This window comes from Pleurodeles waltl, chromosome 1_1, assembly GCF_031143425.1.
Source record: "Pleurodeles waltl isolate 20211129_DDA chromosome 1_1, aPleWal1.hap1.20221129, whole genome shotgun sequence".
NCBI lineage: Eukaryota > Metazoa > Chordata > Amphibia > Caudata > Salamandridae > Pleurodeles > Pleurodeles waltl.
The window spans coordinates 327,804,423-327,830,268 of NC_090436.1; the positions used below are offsets into that span (position 1 = coordinate 327,804,423).

At 41.9% G+C, this 25,846-nt stretch overlaps 1 protein-coding gene across 1 annotated transcript in view; it reads right to left on the reverse strand.

The window, feature by feature from the left end:
* The window catches only part of ELOVL7 (ELOVL fatty acid elongase 7), a 103,225-nt gene that overhangs the window by 43,220 nt on the left and 34,159 nt on the right, over positions 1 to 25,846 (reverse strand). The window contains exons 3-5 of the mRNA XM_069222527.1: positions 24,585 to 24,775; positions 21,572 to 21,652; positions 20,427 to 20,483 (exon numbers count right to left, since the gene is read on the reverse strand). Coding sequence (XP_069078628.1) covers positions 20,427 to 20,483; positions 21,572 to 21,652; positions 24,585 to 24,775 — 329 coding nt within the window. The remainder of the gene's footprint in view (positions 1 to 20,426; positions 20,484 to 21,571; positions 21,653 to 24,584; positions 24,776 to 25,846) is intronic.

Here is a 25,846-nt window from a genome sequence, read left to right on the forward strand (position 1 = left end):
ACTAAAATTGCCTCTATGTGCCTGAGACTGAAGGACGCCCATGGCCCTTGCGGTGTCAGTGTCTTTTTTTTTTTTTTTTTAGATTTTCAAGTGTGGAGTCCAGTTGAGGGCCAAAAAGATGCTTCTTGTCAAAGGGCACGTTGAGCCCCGCTTGTTGTACTTTTGGCTTGAAGCCAGAGCATCTAAGCCATGCATGTCTCATTAGCAATATATTAGAGTTTACCCCATGTGCAGCTGTGTCTGCAGCATCTATTGCACAGCATATTGAATTTAAATTTTTTGCCCTTCTGAAACAATCTGCTGGCCACGTTTATGGTGCTCATCTAGGAGATATTAGAGGAGCACCTCCATCTCACCCCAGTGAGCCCGGTTCTACCTTAAAAGTAAAGCCTGTGAATTGGCAATGCACCAAAGAGTCCCTGCTTGTGCAGCAACTCTTTTTCCTGCCACATATAGCCTTTTGTGCTCCTTGTCTGGTGCAAGAGAGTACGTGGTAGCCACTAGTGAATCTGGTGGGACCAAATATATAGTGAGTTTGAAGAAGTAGGTTTTTACTTTTTGACCACCCTAGGAGTTATAATTCTAGAGCGGACTGACTTTAATCCATGCTTGATGATCCATGCCCAGAACAGTAAGGAACTGGATGTCTATACATACTGGTCAAAGTATCAAATAGAAAAATCCTGTTCTATTGGGTCTCTGTGTAACTGAGCATTATGAAAGGCAGCTGCCCTTGCTATGACCTGCTGGTAACTAGTTTTATCTTCTGGAGAGATGGGTCGCGCAGGATATGAATCTGAATTCATACTGATCTGGACCATTTGTATCAACTGGGTCTGGAAATGTACCACCCAAATCTTCCCTTACAAATAAAGGTGAACTCTGAGGGGTGAGGACTCCTGCAGAAGGAGAGGTAGGAGAATGAGAAAGTGATGGGGACGTAGAAGTTGAAATTGGAGGTGGTGAGCAAGGTGGTTGAGGAGGAGGAGAAGGAGGAGGCAAAGGCCTAGGCAAAGAAATGGTGGCCTTGTCCTTAGAGGATTTTTTTGGAGGTGGTGAAGTGTCCAAGGCCTCTTGGAATGATCATTTCCTCTTAATGGTGACAGGGGGAAAAAGCAACAATACACCCGGTCCCTTCATGAATATAGAGGCGGCGCTATTTAGCATCCATAATTTCTAATAACAGCTTGATTGGAGATGGTGTAGTGTAGGATTGGCTCAGAGCAGATGTGCTTGGTACCGAAGGTTTGGTGGAAGTCATTTGGACCAAGGTGGAGGAGGCCAGTGCTGAAGATGAAAGTACAGTTTTGGTTGGTTTCAGTGTTGAGCTGAGGGGCAGGGCAGCCGAAGTGGATTTCCGATACCATCCATGGCCTGGTAGCAGTGCCGGTCCTGTGACCTCTGTAAGGGTTTTTTTTTTTTTTTTTAAATAAAGAGTCTTGGTATGGACAAGAGGGGTTACAGTGCTCACTGGCTGAGCCAATGTCACATCTTAGCTCTCGATGTCTGACTGAACATCAGAGTCTGAATCTTGAATGGAGAAGACCTCCTCTTGTTCCTCACGTGCATGTTCTTCCCCGCAGATGTGTGAGGTGTCAACTGGGGATTTAGGCTTCATTTCCAGCCTACGCACTCTTTGATCTCAAAGGGTCGTTCTTTGATCCAAAGGATCTACAAGTGTTGCAGGTAGCCTCCTGGTTTTTGGGAGAGAGGCACAAATTACACACCTGATGGAGGTCAGTGTTGGGGAATATGGAGTGGCACGGAGGGCAGAACTGAACCAGTGTCAGTTCCATCAAATCGACATTCTCTTCTGTGCCACGCGGAGGAAGCCCTCCCCCAAGGGCACGCGGTCAGAACTGGACCCAACAACTTGGAAAGCACGAATGTAAAAGGTGGAAACTCGCAATGGAAAGAACAATACCACTGAATAAAGGATAGATTGGAACAAGTCGAAAACTGAGCAAACAATTACACGTCCAAACCAGACAGCGGAGAGAAAAACAATCTAACAAAGGACTTGATGCCCATGCGCAGTACCACCAAAAAGGAGGAGTCACTCGATCCAGTGACTCGGAAATAATTATTTACAGAAAAGCAACTTGTAACATTCTGAACTATGCACTAGATGGCAGGAGTATGCAGAGCATGTGTATCTACAGCCATCAAACATGTACATTCTAAATTCAGATAGGAGGGGCTGTAAATTGCAGATCAGTCAGTGAGGACTGGTTAATGAAGTTCAATTTGGAAGGAATTATGTTATTGCTAGGTGGAAGTTCATTACTGGACAGATGCACTGTTCCCTTCAAGGCAATGATCTTTAAGTTTTAACCCTGCCCCACTTGAGTACCGCTATTTGGTTTGCTCTCTTAGGGGTACTTAATTGCTACTTGTTGGGGCTAAGATGTATAGGTGAAAAGGGGAAAAAAAAGAAAGTAGAATAGATAAGTTATTTAGAGATGCATGCCCCACATCCCACCCTTTGCAGCACAGGCAGTAGCAGTACTGCAATGTTCCCTCACAGACTTAAACAAGCGAAATGCCGTCAAATGTAGCTTGCCCCACACACAATGAACAGATAGGGCAATGGCAACAACAGTTGCATCTTGCCATCACATTGTAGAACAGCAGAACAAGTACAACTGATGGAGGCCTGCTTGCTCTTCTCACAAAGAAACTGATAATGCATGGGCAACGGCAATACAAGCTTATCTCTGTCACAGAATAGGCTTAGCATGGACAGCCGAAAGCCATTTCTGGGGGTAGGGCCTACTGTGGGGTGGGGGCACCTGACTTTCAACCCACCCTATCCCCACCCCCCTCCTTCCCTCCAACCTGAGTATGCTTGCTACTCTTAGAAGAGGTCCTCTATCTGGTCACTAAGAACAGAAGTGGACGAAGAAGATTTTTTGCTTTTCAATGCATTTGTTGTTTTTAACCTGCAGGTAACAAGTCACAGTCCTGAGAAATAGGTCAGCAGGCACGCGCCTCTCTAAAAATCTACAAGTGATGTATGTGCCATCGGTTTGCTGTAAAATTAAACTAGCACTTTTATCACAAACATAAAATACAAGCATTAATGGGAATCTAATATGCATTCTACATGTAGATGCTGAATTTATTTAGTGCAAACCCAAACATAAAGCAATGAAGCACTGTACAGGACAATGGGTTTAGAGGTCAATGAGAATAAAAGGGGGGTAACTAGAAGGAAATCCCTAACTAAATGTAAAAAGCAGCAGCATCCTCTGACATGAATGAATATTCTGGGTAAGCCGATTTGTCTATGTTTTGTTTGATGTGCGGTGACGCAAGTGGTTTACAGAAGAGGATGATGGGTGAATTCCTATGGGGATGAAGTTTCATATTTTGGGGGAGAAGAAAGAAATTGTGGCATTTAGTTTTCCCTTTCTTGCATGGCCTGACTGAATATTGCAGCAGGTTTTTCGTACTGTCAGAAGTGTGTATTGGATGCCAGCTGCTGTGGCGTACTGCGATAGATGTATGTGTATAGTAGTCAGAAGTTTTGAAAAAAGTGTGCATGGAGAGGTGCACCCATTTTACATGGGATTGTAGGTGTTCACTGTCAAATTTATCAAAGTTATTGGCAAGCTGCAGCATGATGGCCACGTCAGCAGGGACTGGTGTTCTCTAGAATGAGGAGGAGAAAGGAGGTTTCCATTGGAGCGGGTCTTCATTCTTGTTCCAGCAGAAAAGACTTTGCTCTACAAGGGAGAGTTGGTGGCAGTCAGTCTTGGCTATGTGTGCAATGTATTATGTATTGGAGGCTGGCCTTCTGTTTTGAGATGAACCATTGTGAGAAACTAGATTATTAGTTGGGGTGGATGGATGTCACAAGGTTTCAGTAATTTAAACCCAAGCTCAACCCCTGGTAGCTTAATTGAAGAATAATGTGTAAAGCATTTAGGAGTACCAAAACAGTATATTTTAAGGACTAAAATGTCACCAAAATGACAAATATCCAGTAGGGTGAACTGGAGATATTTATTTTCAAAGTTTGAATTAGATATTAGCACCAAAATTGACAAAGCGTCAGCCACGGGCAACAGGCCGCGCAAGACCGGGACATGGTTAGGGTTTAGAACCAACCGTAATGGAGTGCAGGTCAATTATGAGGCTCAGGTTGGTCCCAATCAAAGAGATACCTTCAGACTTAAAATTTTCTGAGAAGTTAGAAACTTCAGCAGGGCAAGAAAGTAGGCTTGGTGAAGCTGTCCAAGGTGGGAAAAGCTCTAAATCCACACACCCAGGAACCAGTTGATGTTGATCGAATGCTGCTCGGGATCGAGTCTGTTAAATATTTCTACCCTTCAGACTGAAGCCTTTTTTGTGGAGGCTGGATTCCTACAGTAGCTCAAGGCTGCAGAACATTCAGTGTAGTCAGATGCCGGTCTACCTTGTGCCCACCAATTCAGATTAGGAGCTGTGTTGAAGTCAGGCCCACATACAATGCACTTCCTACAGATCAGCTTGGCAGGTTGGTCCTGGCCTTCAGTCCATTCTCCAGTCAAAAATCCTTGAATAGATTTTTAAGTCACAAGGTTTACACTCCGACACTTTTCTAAGGGTCCCAGGACCATAGGGACGCCACCATGTAAAGTTCAGGACTCACTCCAGTAGACGCAACAAGCATGGTATGGGGCAGATCCAGTTTTAACTGATCAGTTGTGCTCTCAGGAAAGTGGGCGCTTTGTAGCTGTTGTCTCTCTGAGGTTTAAAAGGAGGGCAGCCTACTAACCCTTGGAGTCCACTTCTCAGTCTCAGGTACGAGTGGGAGCAGGTCCAGACCTTAAGAATTCTATTCACAGGTCACAACAGCAGGTGCAGTCCTTCTGTCAACCACAGATCCAGAGGTGTTCTGAAGAGGTGCCACATTTATGCCCTGTGCCAGACTGTGGCTAGGAGGAAATTCCAACCACTCCCTAACCAATGGGTCAAAGTTCCCAGGGGGCGACATTACCCACTTTTGCAGCTCGTCCTATGTGTTTTAACATAGACTATCCCACAGTGCCCTCTCTACCTAGAAGCAACATGGCAGACTATTTCTACCTGTGCAGAGCTACCAGCGTCCACCTAGAGGTGTGGCTAGGATTATGTGCAAACCTCCACTGTGGTCACTCCAAGGCAGATCTGGGGTAGTTTCCCCTCCTACTGGGTTTGGAGACAATCTGGCTATGAAGACTTAAGTGGTGCAGGCCAGGTGACAGCAACTTTTGCCAGTGAGGATAGACATCCTTTGACGCTCAGGAAGGGGCTGGGCACGGTCCCAAGCCTATCCTGCCGGGGGCACAGAATCTCACCTCACCCAAGCCCCTTTGTCCAGTGTCTGGGAGCAATTCACAAATCTCACCACAGGGCCAGAGTAATTACGGATGACTAAGATTAATTCAAGCATTCCATCTACCACTTTTATATGCTTCCTTTTAGAAAGTTGGTATTCTACTGCCTCCAGTAGCCTTTTCAATGTTAAATCCCAATTGTCACCTAGTTGACCTTCTTGGAGGTGTGACTGGCTCCCAGGAAAAGTAATGAGAGAGTGTAGTTTAAATATCATATTATAGACGCGAAACGCTTACATTTGACAAAGCAATATTAATAAATAATAATTCAAATGTATTAATAAACGTAAAGATTTACTCAATTATGAACACTAATGTTGAATAATAATAATCTTTCAGTTATACGCATTATTACGATCAAAACTGTATTCATTAGAACTCGTATGTCTTAAGTTAGCATGAGTCGCGAACTAGCTGTGTAACGCTCATTTAAAGCGTATTTTTCTGTTTCTTCTGTGTGCGGACTTGCAAATGACCATGACCCAGCTATTGTTCTTTCTGTAATAATTCGAAACATGAAGGAATTTTCACATTCGTATGCTAGTAGCTTCTAGCTCAAAATTATGTGATTAGAAATAAACATGGACACTTTCAAGGACAATGAGACGAGGGGAAGAGAACTTTTGACCTGAGACGTGTGCCAAGATGGTGAAGTAACCCCGGACGTACCACCTATGAAAATGCCGATTATGAAGACCAATTGGAAGACAAGCTGATATCAAGAAATGACAAATGCATTACTTAATGTATAATTTGATTGGTTACCAATAATGGGGTGTAGTTACTAACCAATAGAATTTTGGGGGAATGTATTACGAAAAGGGGATAAAAACTCATGACACATGAGACGAGACACATTAGGTAGGAATGGTATGGATTGCATCCAGAAACTCTGTCACTCTATTTGGTGATTTGTGACTTAGACAAAATTATCCTAGCCCATAGACTGCCCTATTACACTTTCCTCCTTAAGAGGAAAGTGTCCCTTGTTTCTATTTAGATAGATTGACGGTGAACCGTCTGATGTCCTGAAGACGAAGACTGATCCTGTATGCTGACTTAACTCGAGGAGGGTAATTATTAATGCTAACAGAATCTATATGCCTTTCTTTCTAGGTACCAACTGCTGTATGTTTAATTAAGTGTCTTTAGTTAGATGTTTTCCAAATTGATGTTCTAAATTGTTTTGAATGAAGTCCAACATGCTAATGCTAATTTGAGGTTAGATGAGGTATTCATTAGACGGACAGAACTGACGTGACTGACGTAGCTATGCTGAACTGATATTCTATGGTTTATTATGCACTATGACCTATTCTCTGCTAACGGGTCTATCCTATGATTCTGATCATCGCATTGTTGAATGTTCATTATAGTTGCCAATTTGTGATTATGCTCTAATGTTTCTTGGTTTGAGATTAATACGTCTATTATTAGATTGTAATCAATAGGGAATAAATTCACAAATCTTCCTTCAAGGTGTGGTTATTTGAGTTTCAGAACTAATGAATGCGTCGAAGATTCATTAATGATTATTGTGAAATATTTGATGTTTGGTAATCTCGTCTTACGGAGACTCACCACTGGGTCCAAAGGTTCATCGACCTAAAACGAGTCCTGATGTGTATAAATTGACATAGACGGACGCGTTAGCAGTTCTAGTAGCAGAGGATGGTTTGGCCCTTGGGGGCCCTAGGACGGAGTTTTCATTGTGAATTTTGTTTTCTGTGATCATGAAATTTGGCAAAACAATGAGTGGCTAGGTTCACCATGGGCTTTCCTGGGATCTCGGAGCCTGCCTAGATGAGTTGGGAATGTTCTCGGCGCCATAGTATGTGTGGTTAGGGTCTTTGCGCTTGCTTAAAGCTTATGCCTCTTGCAGGAGATTGTGAAGATTGTGTGTATTTAGGTCAAAATTAAGTGTCGTTTAGTAGGAGTGGGCGTACTCCACGGTGTGAGAGTAGGGAAGTCGGCGTACTTCATGTGAATGCAGCGCTTATTGTTCAAAATTATCCACGTGGTTGGTTAAGGTATACGGACCTGTTGAGGTCTAAGACTCCGGAGTAGGATGAAATTGATTGTTTATGTTGTAATCTGTGCGGTTTAATAGGTCAATCGGGTGTGGTTGACAAGTCAAGTTTGAGTCACAACGTATGTATGAAACATTCGATGGAGATTTGACAAGCTCTAAAGTGCACTAGAGGGAGTCATTGACAAGTCGAGAGTAGGATTTGCGGGTCGAATTCTGCTTGCGCATGTGGGATCTGAGAAGGAGAGAGTAGCGGCCGAGGCTTCAAGTGAAATCTCTGTAAAGTTCTGAAGCGAATGGGTTACCCTTCCTGTAGTAAATCGGCAGATATGTATTGTCATTTAAGGTGTCTGCAATAAATCGCATTAGTTTCTATGAGTTATAAGAAGTTAGTGAGGTGTGGACAAGCCGCAAGACTGTCAGCTGCAGTATGTAACGTCAGTGGTGCCGCGCTGGGATAGGTCAGATGTCGAGAGGGGTCGCGCACGGATTGGCTGCCATTCGTGTGAAACAATAGGGTGAGCAAAGGGCAGGTGAAGAGTGTCCTGGGAACTAAGCCGTTTCTTGATTAAATATAAAATAAAATGAATTTTGTTAAGGCATTTAAAAGCGCTTTGAGGGGAGATGTGTACATCGTTACAACCGACGGGGAACCTACACCGCCCGAGGGTACTCCAGCTTATACAGTTATGGAGGAAAAGGGTGTTGCACCTTGTTTATGGTTAAAACAATGGCGCAAGTTGACAGAAAAAGAAGGGTGTCTAGCGTTTCCGGAACATGGGACGTTCAATCAAAAGGTATTAGAAAACTTGGTGGATGTTAAGTACACAGAAACCACTTCCGAGACCGGCACAATACGAGGCTCTAGCGATCTGGGATCTGATGGCTCTTAAACATAGGCAGGAAAGGTTTCACTGGAGGTTGACAAGAGCAGAAAAATCTTATGCAGAAGCAAGATGGGATAACGAGAATAAGATGTGGAGATGGGGAATCGTAGATGGGTTAAAGCTGTTTCCAGCGATAACACAGGGAGAGGAGACAGGGAAAGAAAGCTTCTTGCAAAACTAACAGAGACTCAGGCAAAGTTAAAGAACAAAAAAGGTCCTGGGAAGAAGAGGATGATTCAGAGGATGAGGAGTTTATGGATAGATTGCTGCATGATCGACCACCACCTTATGCGGTGAGTGATGATGTTCCGAGCACTAGCTTGGATCCTGGGAACCAGACACGGGAGAAGGGAGTTACTGATACGGTACAGACTAGTGATACAGCTTTGATACAGAATGGTGACAGTGTACCTACTGCTCCAGACGTGCCGACACAATTACAACCTCCACCACAGATAAAAAGAATGTATCCCGATGTTCCAGTGCTTGAGACTACTACGAACTTGGTGGTGCCGCCAGACCAGATATATACAAAACCAAGATTGGTTCAGATGGAGTCAACCCCACAGTTAGTGTCACAACCGCCACAACTGATACCGGGGTATAACCCAGTAGCGGGTCCTTTGAAAGAACCTGCACCAGGATTATTGGAGCAGACCTATGGTGTTGAAGCTCCAAGAAGTCTGGGATCAGGTCAGACACCTGCCGCAATATCACTACCTATCACTGTTGGTCCTCCAGTACCGTTATATGCCCAAGAGAGAACAAGGACATGTGAACAGGGAGTTATGACTAGTGAATTGATAAGAGGAGGGCCTATTAGAACTCCACAAATAATGGCCCAGGGAGGACAGGTTTCCGAACAATCAAGACCCTTAATGGACCTCAGTCCAATAGGGGCACCTCTTGAGGCAATGCGACAAGCAGGGTTGGGAGTCCTGACTCCCCAAACTAGGAGTACAAACACCTCATATACTCCAATGATACATGCAGGGAACATTTCACTGCAGGGTTTTACAGTACAACAGTTAAATGAATGGTTAGAGAAAACTTGCACATCACAAAAAACTACAGTAACCGAAGCCAATCCTGAAAAAGAAAAACAAGATGAATACCTGAATCTTGTACGGCTAGGTGCAGAAGCTGCGGAGTTGGTGGAAGGAACAATGGGGGTGAACAGGTTAGTATCCTACACTGAGGCAGAACTGAGATACTTATGCCCTAAAATTACCAAAGAAGTAGGGAAAATACACCAGAGATTAACAAATTTGGCAGACAAATACAATATTGACATTGGGAACACGAAACATTTGAAACGAAGTTACAGATTAGACTTCGACACTAAAGATTTTGAACACATGAGATCCGCAGGTATGAAGACACACCTGAAAGAATTGCTGCAGAGTGCGCAAATCTGGGGAGCATTAGAAAAATGGGAGAACCGATGGGCAAAGAAAAAAGACAAAGGGAAGAGGGATAGTCCAGGGTCTATTGAAACAGCGACTACACCCAATCTGGATTCAGTAAAAATCCTGCCCATGAGAGAAACAGCTGGTGGTGTTTTAGTCCATGTGCCATGGTCCAGGGGAGATATTTGTCCTTTACGAATGATTATCCAAGGCTGAGAGAAAACCAATTGAGTGGTATCAACAGGCAGATAGATTTGTGAAGCTTGCAAAACGTCTTTGGGAGGACTTAAATACTTTGAGATTATTGTTCCACCGGATTTGTGGCTTGAGTGCAAAAGAGGAGTAGATTGGCCCACAAAGGAACCGGCAAGGGATAAGGCGACAGGAGCACCTTCTGAAGAGGTGATGAAATATTATCATAAAGTCATTGAATTTTTGAAACAAAAGGTGTCACCAAAGGTGACCGATTGGCAGAAAATCGACTGGACTTCGCAAGAGGTTAAGGAATCAATACATGCCTATTATGAGAGATTATTAAAAGCATTTAAACATTACAGTGGAACTGAGACAATCGAGCCGAAAGATATGAATCATCTTGTGTTCAGATTTGTTGAAGGGCTGAGACCAGAGGTTGGTCAGATGATTAAGAACCATTTGATTTGTTGGCAAGCTAAACCGATTGATGAGGTGTTGCAGTATGCGAAATACTGTAGTGATGAAATTGAGTTAAAACAGAAAAAGCTGAAAGAAAAGGTGATGGTGATGCAGATAAGAGCTGCACAGGCTGGAATTCAGGGAAATGGTGTTCAGCAAATGATGCACCAGCAACCGCAAATGAACGGTGGGTTTCAGGTACAGCCGAGGTTTTGTGAATCGTAGTTTGGACATGAATAATGTTGTCGTGCAAAATGATGGGCAAGTAGTGAAGAGGATGTCTCCATGTCACGCATGCGGGGGCATGGGACATTGGAAGCGGGATTGTCCAAATATGGTGCATGATGGTACAGTTCAGCAGAGCATGAGTGTCGGTGCACAGCAGAATCCACGAGGTCCAAGGATGAGACAACAAAATCAGAATTATCAGAATAATTTGGCGCAGATGTCAGGGGTGCAACCCGTGCAGCAAATGCAAATGCCACGTTTCCAAACTGTGTCAGTACAACCAATGCAACAGCAGATTCCTATGGTGCCTAGACAGCAAATGCAGTTACCCCTAGCCCCGATGGGTCAGCAACAGGTGATGCTTCCTCAGCAGGTCACAGGTCAGGTGAAGAGTCAAAACAATACTGTACAACAATTCCCATTACGAGGTGAAAATGAGATGAATGACGAATGGTCAGATGACAGTTCAGAAAGTGAAGAGTGCAGGCTCGCAGCCTCATTAGAAGTAGATCAGAGAGGCCCATATGTAGAGGGAAAAGTAATGGGCTATAAAGTTTCATTTTTGGTTGACACTGGAGCTACACGCTCTACAGTCCGCAGTGTGGAAGTACCAAGGTTACCCTTATCGGGACGTACTATACGAGTGGTTGGTGTGGTTAATCAGTATTTGACAAATCCAATTACTGACCCAGTACAGGTTGAAATTGGAAATTTCCAAGGCCTGCATAGGTTTGTCGTATGCGACTCAAGTCCAGTATCCCTACTGGGAAGGGACTTACTATGTAAAACTAAACGTTCAATTACCTGTTCCAACGATGGGATAGAAGTTCAGACAAACAGTGATGATGAAGGTGATGAGGACCAGCTCATAGAAGGAGGGGAGACGAGCGAAGATTACCCTCGAATTACCTTATTCCCAGTGTTCACTCTAATTGACTTACCTGCTGACCTACAAGGGTCCGTAACAGAGAGTGTGTGGGACTTGACGGGAAAAGAGGTTGGATTAATTAAAGGGGTCAAACCAGTCAAGGTGCAGATAAGACCAAATGCAGTATTCCCACAAGTACCACAATATCACATGACTCAAGACGTACTCATTGAAGTGACACAGATAATTGCAGATTTTCTCAGGCAAGGAGTTTTGAAAGAAGTTTTGAGCAGTCCATGTAACTCACCTATTATGGGTTTGAAAAAGCCCTGTGGGAAGATTCGGATTGTGCAGGATTTGAGAAAAATAAATGAAATTGTGATAAAATGCTGCCCTGTGGTTCCTAATCCAGCGGTAATAATGTTCCAAGTTCCTTGCGATGCTGAATGGTTTACCGTAGTAGACCTATCACAGGCATTTTTCTCAATACCGCTGCATGAGGAAAGCCAATTTTTGTTCAGTTTCAAATTCCTGGATAAGGTGTACAGTTGGGGCAGAATCCCTCAAGGGTTTTCTGAGTCACCATCCATCTTTAATCAGATATTAAAGAAGGCTTTGGAACCTCTTGTGCTGCCTTTTAATTCAACTCTTGTGCAGTACATTGATGACTTGTTGATTGCATCCAAGACCAGAGACAGCTGCAAATATGATACCATTGCATTATTGAATCATTTGAGAAGAAACGGGCACAAGGTGTCACCTAAGAAACTGCAATACTGTCAGAAAGAAGTAAAATATTTGGGGCATCTAATTGAGAAAGGATCCCGAAGAATATCAAAGGAGAGAATAACAGCTGTCATACAAATGAATCCCCCAACAACAAAAAGATGTCAGGATGTTTTTGGGAATGGTGGGTTATTGCCGCCAATGGATACCCAATTTTTCAATCATTGCAAAACCCCTCATAAAATTGACAGGGAAGGATGTCAAAGATGAACCGTATACAATCACTTTGACAAAAGAAGAACTTGAGTCATTTTTAGAGCTGAAGGAATGCATGTGCAGGGCCCCAGTATTAGGAATGCCTGATTATGAGAAACCTTTTCTGTTGTTTTGTCATGAACGTGATGCTTGTTCTTTGTCTGTTTTAACACAGGTCCACGGAGATGCAAATCGCCCTGTAGCATATTTTTCGGCTACTTTGGACCCTGTCACAGCAGCTCTACCGGGTTGTTTGCGAGCAGTTGCAGCAGTTGGTCAAAGCCTTTCCCAATGTGAGGGCATAGTCATGGGATACCCTTTGACAGTTTTGGTTCCACATTCTGTTGAAACCTTGTTGACAAGAATGAAAACACAACACATGACAAATGCACAACTTACCAAATATGAGACGATTATTTTGGGGTCACCAAATGTTACACTGAAAAGATGCACAGTACTGAACCCGGCAACTCTGCTTCCCAATGAAAATACAGAAATCAAAGAGGGGGAAGAATTTGAGCATGATTGTCTCGAGGTGACTGACCTTTGTACCAAACCTCGCCCAGATATACACGACACCCAATTAAAAGAAAACAATTGCATTATGTTCGTGGATGGGTCCTGTTTAAGAGATTCAACAGGGACATTGAGAGCTGGCTATGCAGTATGTACAATGTCTGGCATAGTCGAAGCCTCTTGGCTTGAAAAGGTATTTTCAGCACAAGTGGCAGAATTAATAGCTCTTACAAAGGCCTGCCATGCTGCTGTGAATTTGAAAGTTACAATCTATACTGACAGCAGGTACGGATTTGGAATTGTACATGATTTTGGTCAGATCTGGTCACAAAGGGGTTTTATGACCTCCTCCGGTTCACCCGAGAAAAATGGAGAACAGATAAGAGATTTGTTACATGCAATTCAGTTACCTCTTGAAATTGCCGTGGTAAAATGCAGTGCCCACACCAGATCACAAGATTTTGCGTCAATGGGGAATGATTATGCAGATCAGGTAGCAAGATTTTGTGCATTAAATTGTATATCATTCAAAGAGCAGTGGGAATTGCTACCTCAGCCTGAAAATGACACAACTTTGAATCTAGCATTACAAGTGGTCGATACTTTAGATGAGTTAAAGACACTACAAAACCGTGCTAACAAAGAAGAAAAACGCTCCTGGCAGAAAATGCAATGTGTACAAAGAGCAGATGATATAAGGGTCTCAGATGATGGAAAGTTGGTCTTACCTAATAGTCTTCTGTCACAATTTGCCCGGTTGTATCATGGGCAAGCACATTTAGGAAGAGACGCCATGATCAGATCTTTTAAAGTCGATTGGTTTAATCCAAAATTCAGACATGCCGCAGAAATTACTTGTCACAGATGCATCATCTGTCAACAGATGAATGCTGGAAAAGGAACAGTGGTAACTGAGCCACATTGGAAGAGCTAGGGGTCCATTTAATAGAATACAAATGGATTTCATTGAAATGCCTGTTTGTGGAGGATTGAAGTACGTGTTGGTGATTGTGTGTGTTTTCAGTCATTGGATTGAGGCATACCCTACACGTAGGAATGACAGTCTCACAGTCGCAAAACTATTACTGAGAGAATTAATACCACGATTCGGGTTCCCGGTTTCCACAGAATCAGATAGGGGAAGACACTTCGACAATGAGGTGATCAAGCTTCTGTGTGCCGCACTCAACATCGAGCAGAAGTTACACTGTAGCTATCGCCCTGAAGCATCAGGACTAGTTGAACAGATGAACGGTACCTTAAAATCAAGAATAGCGAAAATGTGTGCAGCAACAAACATGAAGTGGCCAGATGCATTACCGCTAGTATTGATGTCCATGAGAAACACACCAGATAAGAAAACAGGATTGTCCCCCCCATGAAATCCTCATGGGTAGAGCAATGAGGTTACCAGCGGTACCTGCCAATGCACTAGTGAATATTACAGATGATATGGTGTTGGATTACTGCAAAAGTTTGGCTGACGTGATACGCTCTTTCTCTCACCAGGTGGAAGCTAACACGTTACCACCAATCGGCGAACCAGGACACTCTCTGCAAGCTGGAGATTGGGTGGTTGTCAAGAAGCACGTAAGAAAATCGTGTCTTGAGCCGCGTTGGAAAGGGCCATATCAAGTGATATTGACGACCACTACTGCTGTGAAGTGTGCCGGGGTTCCCAACTGGATACATGCCAGCCATACAAAAAAGGTAACATGTCCTGTTGAAGAGGAACTTGAAAATTCCGGTACAGCAACTTCGAGAGGAGAAGTCTCAGAGTCAGAGATCAGTCAAGAAGGATCTGAGACTACAGGAAAGCCCGCTGAGAACAGCCGCGTCCCTCACACTATCAGAGAGTTCGAGAGAGGTGACTGAGTGCCAATCTCAGTGGAGGCAGCAGGAGAACAAAGACAAGGAGAGGTTCTCCCAGAAGCAGACGAATACAATTCAGAACCCGAATACAGTATCGAACCGGAAGGAGAGAGAGACGGAGAAGTGGTAAATTTAAATCAGAACGAATCAGACTCCTCTGATCGAGCTCCAAGCCTATCAAGAGAAAACACCATATCACAAGAGGAGGGTGCTGTCAAGCATCCTGAAGGAAGACACCGAAACAAGACACATAGAGGTGATACATGGCCAGAAAAGTCGCCTTTTAGAATAAGAGAATTAACAAATGAGACAATAATAGAAGAAAGCGATACCTCACAAGCAGATGATCTGAGTGAAGGGGAACAGCAAGGCGAGCGAAGATTAGAAAGAAAGAGAATAGCAAACCGAAGGTACACAGGTCCTGAATGGGCATATGCTACAACCTCTGAATGGCAACAAGAATTCTTAGCATTCTGTTTTGATTGAGAAGTGCCTGGCCAATACTACGGTACCTGAAGAAAAACAACAACAGGAAATCTTGGGAAAATATATTAAAAGGAAAGAGACTTTATAAACCTACCGGAAAGAGACAATTAAACCTGGATTTGACTTATAAGAAACCTGATTGCGACAAGCTGCTAACCTGAGCTGACAAAAAGGGTCCTGGAGTGAGAGAAGACGCTGTAAATACGCAGAAAGAGTTTGCCATCTTAAGTTGATTGTCGATCTACTATTCTGATTCTATACAAATATGGCCTATAGCAACAAAGGAAGTAAGGTGTGTGGTTGGTTAGGACTTATGATAGGTGTTGTATGTGCAATAATGATTGTGGGAATGCCGTGGAAAGAGAGTGAAACTATTAATGCAACTTCAAAACCGGAGACTACAACTAATAAAATTATCACCGTGGGAGAAATTTGAACAAGATACTAAACATCTACATGAGGGAACTAATACAAAGGGGGAACTTTCTACTAATATCTTCTATCGCTTATTAAATGAGTATGTGGAAACTATGGAGACAAAAGATTGTTGTGTGTACTAAAAACAGGAGGGGGTTACTTATCATAGCCTCCCTCTTACTTATGGGATTAGCTGCAGTTTGCTACTAACGAGATTCTATAATCAAGAGCATGTACAATACTTCTATTCGAATCTGGATGTTGTGTTTTCTTTTGTGCTTGTAATTGAATTCTTAAATAAGCTAGCTAAAGAGCAGGATATAAAATTAGTTAGAGGATTCTTTGAGCCAACACTAACATTTGGAACTGCTTATGCACACCGCAACAATTTAACATGCTTATTGTCTCCTGTGGAGAAAAGCTTTTTAGATCACACAGATGATAGACGCAAAGCATTAAAAGAGAAGTTAGAAAAAGGCTTAGAAAAACGTACTTATGCAAATGATTATGCTTACACTGCCATTAAAACACAAGGCAAATTAGCTATAGATGCTTTACACGTAGGTAGGCTATGTATATACAGACCAAAATCCGATCAAGACAATTTGTTTGTGGGTACGAGTGAATGTAGGCATGTGTTTTTGTTTCAGAGTAAATGGACCTTCATGTTAAATGGACAAGACCCAGCGATTCCTGGAATCTATTACATCTGTGGGTTGAATGCATATTACCGTCTCCCAAAGGGATGGTATGGGACATGTTATTTGGGAATAGTTTTCCCAAAGATATACCAGATTGATGACTTAAAACAAATACCTAAATCTTCTGAAATACATCATTCTAGACAAAAACGAGAATCAGTGGCTGCTGTCATTGGTGACATATTTGGAGCAATAATCCCATCAGTTGGGGTTATCTTAAATTCTATGAAAATTCAAAAGTTGTCTACTATTGTGGATAACATGCTGACAAATTTTACAGGAGCAATATTATTAATGGATACTGAACTTGCTGCAGAAAGAGCTATGACCCTTCAAAATCGGCTTGCTTTAGACATTCTTTTAGCAAAGAATGGAGGTGTGTGCAAAATGCTTAATGAGCGTCACTGCTGCTCATATATACCTAATAACAGTAAGAAAATTAGAAACATGCTTACTAACTTGACTAGAGATAGTACAGATTTGAAGGATCTAAAAGAACCTGGAGTTTGGGAAAAATTTGGAAAAGGAATTGCCCGGGTAGGAAACTGGTTTACCAACATTTGGAATGGAGTTCTTGCAAAAATTATGCTGGGCCTACTAATTGTTTTGATTTGTCTATTAGGATTATGGGGAGCATGCAAAATTAATGACAAAATTAAGAGAAACTTGTCAAAAAGAGCCAAACGGAATGAAGAAAGTGAAAGAGAGAAAATGTTCAATAAAATATGGGAAAGTTCACATAAAGGGCAAGATGTTGAAATGCGCAAGGTGAAAAATTGAAGATCAAGAATTATGTGATGACGAGCGTCATCAGAGGAGGGACTGAGAGAGTGTAGTTTAAATATATATTATAGACGCGAAACGCTTACATTTGACAAAGCAATATTAATCAATAATAATTAAAATGTATTAATAAACGTAAAGATTCTCAATTATGAACACTAATGTTGAATAATAATAATAATCTTTCAGTTATACGCATTATTACGATCAAAACTGTATTCATTAGAACTCGTATGTCTTAAGTTAGCATGAGTCGCGAACTAGCTGTGTAACTCATTTAAAGCTTTTTTTTCGGTTTCTTCTGTGTGCGGACTTGCAAATGACCATGACCCAGCTATTGTTCATTCTGTAATAATTCGAAACATGAAGGAATTTTCACATTCGTATGCTAGTAGTTTCTAGCTCAAAATTATGTAATTAGAAATAAACATGGACACTTTCAAGGACAATGAGACGAGGGGAAGAGAACTTTTGACCTGAGACGTGTGCCAAGATGGTGAAGTAACCCCGGACGTACCACCTACGAAAATGCCGATTATGAAGACCAATTGGAAGACAAGCTGATATCAAGAAATGACAAATGCATTACTTAATGTATAATTTGATTGGTTACCAATAATGGGGTGTAGTTACTAACCAATAGAATTTTGGGGGAATGTATTACGAAAAGGGGATAAAAACTCATGACACATGAGACGAGACACATTAGGTAGGAATGGTATTGATTGCTTCCAGAAACTCTGTCACTCTATTTGGTGATTTGTGACTTAGACAAAATTATCCTAGCCCATAGACTGCCCTATTACACTTTCCTCCTTAAGAGGAAAGTGTCCCTTGTTTCTATTTAGATAGATTGACGGTGAACCGTCTGATGTCCTGAAGACGAAGACTGATCCTGTATGCGGACTTAACTCGAGGAGGGTAATTATTAATGCTAACAGAATCTATATGCCTTTCTTTCTAGGTACCAACTGCTGTATGTTTAATTAAGTGTCTTTAGTTAGATGTTTTCCAAATTGATGTTCTAAATTGTTTTGTATGAAGTCCAACATGCTAATGCTAATTTGAGGTTAGATGAGGTATTCATTAGACGGACGGACCTGACGTGACTGACATGTAGCTATGCTGAACTGATATTCTATGGTTTATTATGCACTATGACCTATTCTCTGCTAACGTATCTATCCTATGATTCTGATCATCGCATTGTTGAATGTTCATTATAGTTGCCAATTTGTGATTATGCTCTAATGTTTCTTGGTTTGAGATTAATACGTCTATTATTAGATTGTAATCAATAGGGAATAAATTCACAAATCTTCCTTCAAGGTGTGGTTATTTGAGTTTGAGAACTAATGAATGCGTCGAAGATTCATTAATGATTATTGTGAAATATATTTGATGTTTGGTAATCTCGTCTTACGGAGACTCACCACTGGGTCCAAAGGTTCATCGACCTAAAACGAGTCCTGATGTGTATAAATTGACATAGACGGACGCGTTAGCAGTAACAAAAAGGCCTTGGCTGGGAGAAGGTGTGACCTCCTGACAGGATGGCCTTAGGGATGTGCCCACCAACTGCACAAGCTTCAGAAGAGAATATACACAGTCACAGGGAGATGTAACTCACACCTAGGCCTGCCCGTGCCATTGGCCAAGTAGCCAGAGTGGCACCAACCCCATTTTGGAGGGGGAAGGGGGACGGGGGGGGGGAATGGAGGCGGAACCTGCTCCAGAACTGGTTTTCAGGGAAGGTCCTCATTTCGCTAAACACAACCCAGGTCATTTGGCTGACTTCCTCGCAACTCCAGGGACAAAAAAGCTGCAAGAAGCCCACTTTCTTGAAGAGCAGAGCTGACCAGTTCCAACTGGACTTGCCCTTGACCCTGTTGTGCTGGCCTTTATTGGAGTTAGTCCTAACACCAAGTGCTACCAACCCCCGCCACAAGGTCCTGGACCTGTAGTTGGTGTTAGATTGTACTCCTCCTGGCCAAACTTCAAAAGCTAGGACTAACATTTTTTTTGTTAACTTATTTCTCTGAAGAACTGGCAGGAGACTGGGACCACTGTCTATGCCGAATTGCTGGCTAGGTCGAACTTGCTGGTCTGCCCCATTGAAGGAGATCTAACTTTGAGAAACGTTTCTAAGTCCGAATGTAAGAGGCTTCACCAAGAGAGACATTGAGCCAAAGCTAAGAGATGTAAAAACTTTCCTGGGCACAGATGCCTGCGCCTGCTTTCATTGAAGACCACACTGGGACCCCCTCTTCAGCAATCCACCATTGTTGAACCCTGACTGGGATCCAGCTTGCCCTGCCAATGACCAACTTTTCTCCAGAAACATTTCTAAGGCTGAAGGTAACTCTTTGACCGGGTCCAACCACACTCCATTACAGCCAGCCTCAACCCTTACCCTTGTCCCATTCTAGCATGATCAGTTGCCTGTGGTTGGTGCTTTGCAGCACTATTTTTTAATTTCAAACTTTACAAATTCATATCTCCAATTCACTTCATTGGATTTTTGTAATTTAGGTGTTATTTTGTTCATAAAATATTTTATATTTTTATAAATTGGAGTTGCATTTTTTTATTGTGTTTTCAACTTGCCTGTTTTGGTACTTCTAAATGTTTTACACATTCTTAAGTTGAGCCAGATCGCTCGGTGTCATAGCCGTCAGGGGGTTGAACTCCGATTTAAATTATTGAAACCTCTCCTGGTCCTAACAAGAATAGGGACAGTATTACTTGTAGTGGCCTACCATTGATCCAAACTACTAATCCACTTCTCACACTCCGATTACGTGCAGTGCAATTTATTGGAGGTCATGCCGATCTCATGTCTCCAGTTCAGAGTGCAAGGTGAACAAATCCTGTGCAAAATAGTCATCCATCACCCAGTAGCATCGCTGTCTTTTAGTTCCGTTTGCTTTCTTCTTAGATCTGCATGCTTGTATGGGTGTGACTTAGTGATGAGAACATGGCTATATCTTCTTTCTCAAAAAATAGTATCTTCTTTTAGTATACCAGATACCACAGGAATTTTCATCCAATAACCAAATGAAAAAGTGAAATAAAAATGTATACAGTAAACATTAATTTTGTTTCTTGGTAGTTCTGAACAATCTGATTTACAACATGTGACGGGCAACGTTAAAGTGATAATAGCAACCAGTGATAGGCATATATTTAGGAAAGTCAATAGTGCTTTTTTATTATATTAAGGGATGCTTACCGTGTCTAACAATTCAATATACTTTGAAAAATAATACAACCAGCAGGTCCAGGCCATCTTTAAGATAAAAAAAAAGAAATAATTAATGCATGTCTGTACAATATATTAAAGCCAATGCAACATTTCAAGCAGTCATTTACCAATAAACTTGTGAAGGAATAGAGACAATGTTTGGCAAAAAATGTTTTAGCATTAAACATAGATTTAACATGTTTTGGGTCATATCAATGTTACATGACCAAGTATGAAGCGACCAACGCCTAACTTGCTCATATGATCTTGGCCTTGTTACTTTCCACCATGTACCTGACAATTCGGATCTTAAATAATGAACTTAATGCCAAATGAACTTCAGTTCAAAAGCTCTCTCCCACTGTGCACGGAATGGGACATGGAAACAAAGTGTGCGTTCTCCCTCTCCCAGTTTAAAAAACACACTGTGCTGCCAAAGAATCCTCCAAAAAGGACAGTATCTCTCCACACTGAAGTTGTAGACCATGTCCTTCAAGTATTGCAAGCACCAGCCAGAAAGAACTCTGCCTTAGTGATATACATGTGGTCAATTAGTAGTTGTCAAATGAAGAACGATAACCAGGTGGCAAGCAGTCTGGTGAGCAAATACGATTTTGGAACTGGACATGGTTAAGGGATAGGGAGAGGCATCTTTTGCCATATTAACTTTAGAGATCCTGAACAGGCATTCAGAAATGAAAACATTCTTACCACCAATGCCACTTGCGTGAATATTCCCTGAAGGAGCACGGTTACTGCACCCTCAGTCAGTACTACTAAACCTACTGGTTAGTACATGCTCTTTAAAATATACTTTTAACACAAAGGGACAGAGAGGAGACCTGCCCATGAAAACCCACAAGATAAATTCTTTCTGAATAAAACCCCAAGCTCTTCGGCTTCAATGAGTTGTTTGAACTACCTTTTTAAAAAAAACATTTTAAAAAAATTGAAAAATCTACATCTGTTACACTGCTATCTTACCAAGTACAATAGCCCATAATTTGTTGAGCATTATCCATTAATCTCTGCACTGCATGCACTCAATGACCTGACCTTGAATGAAAGCAATTGTAACTGTAACTTGCAAATCTGTGTGGGTAATACTCAGACCTCGTAGCAGTAACACTTACCCTTACAGCTTGAGGGGATCTGGAATAGTCCACAATATCACACTTGTATGAATATCCTGTGGCCCAGCCAGACATAAGGAACTGCAAGTTAAAGTGTTGACACAAATGCATATTAACACACAATGCATACAAATAAAGTGACAAAATATTACGTTATGCAGTTGGGACATTGGTTGGTGGAATGGCGATAATCTGCAAAGTCTTCCGCACTAGAGTGCTACTGAACACTTATTTATATCTTGGATGGTGCCAGGCGCCGGTGTTTACCAACAGAGGGCCCTGCACTACTTCTAGCCTGCGCTGGACTTGAAGACCAGGACAGTTATTAAGAAGTTATTTGTGCACCAAAGACCTATTCTATTCTCATATCCTTAAACTCAATACGAGTATCTTGGCGTGAAATAACCTTACTATTGGTTACTTGAATATGTAAAAACCAATTCATATGCGGTCATCTGGTGCTTTATCTGTTGCCATCCAGTATTCGGCACAAGACGTCAGTTGGAAACTCAGTATTCCTAAGGCTGGAGGGACTTCCTATAGAGGAGGATCTGATAATAGGGAATTCCATTGTTCAAATAATTTGACTGGAAAAACAATATACAACTAGAGTACTCAACTGCAGCTCCAGAGGGAGGTTGGAGTTAAATACAGGGAGTGCAGAATTATTAGGCAAGTTGTATTTTTGAGGATTATTTTTATTATTGAACAACAACCATGTTCTCAATGAACCCAAAAAACTCATTAATATCAAAGCTGAATATTTTTGGAAGTAGTTTTTAGTTTGTTTTTAGTTTTAGCTATGTTAGGGGGATATCTGTGTGTGCAGGTGACTATTACTGTGCATAATTATTAGGCAACTTAACAAAAAACTAATATATAGCCATTTCAATTATTTATTATTACCAGTGAAACCAATATAACATCTCAACATTCACAAATATACATTTCTGACATTCAAAAACAAAACAAAAACAAATCAGTGACCAATATAGCCACCTTTCTTTGCAAGGACACTCAAAAGCCTGCCATCCATGGATTCTGTCAGTGTTTTGATCTGTTCACCATCAACATTGCGTGCAGCAGCAACCACAGCCTCCCAGACACTGTTCAGAGAGGTGTACTGTTTTCCCTCCTTGTAAATCTCACATTTGATGATGGACCACAGGTTCTCAATGGGGTTCAGATCAGGTGAACAAGGAGGCCATGTCATTAGATTTCCTTCTTTTATACCCTTTCTTGCCAGCCACGCTGTGGAGTACTTGGACGTGTGTGATGGAGCATTGCCCTGCATAAAAATCATGTTTTTCTTGAAGGATGCAGACTTCTTCCTGTACCACTGCTTGAAGAAGGTGTCTTCCAGGAACTGGCAGTAGGACTGGGAGTTGAGCTGGACTCCATCCTCAACCCGAAAAGGCCCCACAAGCTCATCTTTGATGATACCAGCCCAAACCAGTACTCCACCTCCACCTTGCTGGCGTCTGAGTCGGACTGGAGCTCTCTGCCCTTTACCAATCCAGCCACGGGCCCATCCATCTGGCCCATCAAGACTCACTCTCATTTCATCAGTCCATAAAACCTTAGAAAAATCAGTCTTGAGATATTTCTTGACCCAGTCTTGACATTTCAGCTTGTGTGTTTTGTTCAGTGGTGGTCGTCTTTCAGCCTTTCTTACCTTGGCCATGTCTCTGAGTATTGCACACCTTGTGCTTTTGGGCACTCCAGTGATGTTGCAGCTCTGAAATATGGCCAAACTGGTGGCAAGTGGCATCGTGGCAGCTGCACGCTTGACTTTTCTCAGTTCATGGGCAGTTATTTTGCGCCTTGGTTTTTCCACACGCTTCTTGCGACCCTGTTGACTATTTTGAATGAAACGCTTGATTGTTCGATGATCACGCTTCAGAAGCTTTGCAATTTTAAGAGTGCTGCATCCCTCTGCAAGATATCTCACTATTTTTGACTTTTCTGAGCCTGTCAAGTCCTTCTTTTGACCCATTTTGCCAAAGGAAAGGAAGTTGCCTAATAATTATGCACACCTGATATAGGGTGTTGATGTCATTAGACCACACCCCTTCTCATTACAGAGATGCACATCACCTAATATGCTTAATTGGTAGTAGGCTTTCGAGCCTATACAGCTTGGAGTAAGACAACATGCATAAAGAGGATGATGTGGTCAAAATACTCATTTGCCTAATAATTCTGCACTCCCTGTAAACCTCGGGCCTTGAACTCTGGTAACATTTTAGAATAAATGTACTTCTGGGTGATGCAGGCTACCAATCCAAGTGGCAATCTGTGCTCAATACTGCAGGTACTGAAGTAATTTTAAAACCAATTTTTGTTCCCCCAGATATTTCTACAGATTAAAAACGGTAAGGGATAGAAGGTGACTGGCTCAATTTAATGACACTAGCTCCCACTGGCAGGCAGAACACCAGGGAATCATTTGCATACATCATATATGTACAGCCAAAGCCAACAAAGTTGAAGTACTTCAAAACACTCTTGTAGTCTAATTTTAAACCCAGTACAAGTAGAATTTGAATGCAAAATATGTCATATTTATCTTCTGTTATTCATATTCTATGAAGTTTGAAGGTACAGAATATCTTGTACTAATATCACAAAATGTGCTTATTACTCCACCTTAAACGTATAGTGTTATATAGTCTGAGCTGTACGAGTTTAGCTTCCCATGTTAGATGTACTGTTTTAACACTTTCACGCTGAACAGAAGTGCTACTCTAATTACAATTCTAACGTGGGACTAATATTTAAAGGTTTGTAAAAATCTTATTGTTGCACGGCTGTAGTCATCTTCTAACTTGTTCTATTTATCAATAAACACGTTGTCCAACCTTTTCAGGCCTATGGGATAGGCATTTGATGTACTTGATTAAAAGCACCAAATGATCAGCTAAACATGCATTACTTTTAAGATCCAACTTCCTAAAATTGTGTTTTTTCATGCTGCAAGCATTTGAAATTCAGAGATATATAAATTGCTTACTTCATAGCACATGTACAGTGAGAATAGGACCATGCTAAAATTGTAGATCATCATTATTTGTTTCAGTTCAAAGGGTTTCCTGTTTTCCATGAGTTTTGGTCCAAGGGAAGTGACAAAATATATGTAAAAGGCAACAATAATGGTCTGTGGTATGGGGGAGGACATGAACAGCCAGTCTTCAACCCTGGGATCTGCAAGAGAAATAAGAGTTCAATCAGACCTACTTAGTCCCAGAAAAGACTGGACAACAACAGGCATTATTGAGGATTCTTCACGATCACCAAGAGGACACAACTCTTGCAATTAAACCATTCTCACTTACTTGCTAGTGGAGACATTTCAAACCCTCAGGAATGAAGGAGGAAAATACTTCATACCCATATTTTGGGGAAAACTTCCCACTGCATGAAATTGAATAATTAGTTGAGGGGGGAAAGCCCCACTTAAATAATAAACACAACCCTTGTCAAGTGAACCCTGAAAGTCACTAAATAAACCTGTACTTAACTCACTGGTAGCCTGGCACAAAAGCAGTTAGGGTGTGTAAAGTATTTATGCAACATTCAAACAATAAAAACGTGAAAACTCAAGAAAAAGCCATAACAAGTTTAGAAAAAGAATAAAAATGAATAAATAAGACGACACTGAAACCAACCACAAAAATCCCAGTAGAAACGGAAACATGAAGTTTTAAAGTCCTAGGTAGAAATAGCACCAAACAACATACCATGCCACTCATATTTGTCTAGTGTCTCTGAACAGGGTAAAAGTCAAGTTCAGACTGACCACAATGGAGCATTGGTTGGATACAATGACTAGGTTTGTCCCGGTCAATAGTCTATCTTACTTGCGTCCGTATCCACGTGAAAAGTCTCAGCAGGTTCTTCGGGTTAGCTGTGAAAAGTTTGTTTTTGGCATAAGGAGCAGTCGGCACTGGAGATTTGAGTTGGTGGCAGACGGGGCAGTCACTGTTTGGTGTGAAGAGCAGGTGGTCACTGGAGCTTCGCGTTGGAAGGCTTTGTGGAAGGTCATTTCTTGGCCCGAAGAATCCACTCACAAGAAGCCCAACATTTCTACATTTTCACCTGGAGTTTTGTTTTCAAGCAACAGTACACTCTTATGCCAGCCAAGGGTCCAAGACCTGGGGAGCAACTCTTGGGGATCAGGACTCACTGCAGCAGCAGGGCTCTGGCATGTCCAGGTGCTGCTGGTCAGCTGGGCAGCTGCAGGGGAGACCCCTCTGGAAGCTTGTTCCATCTCTA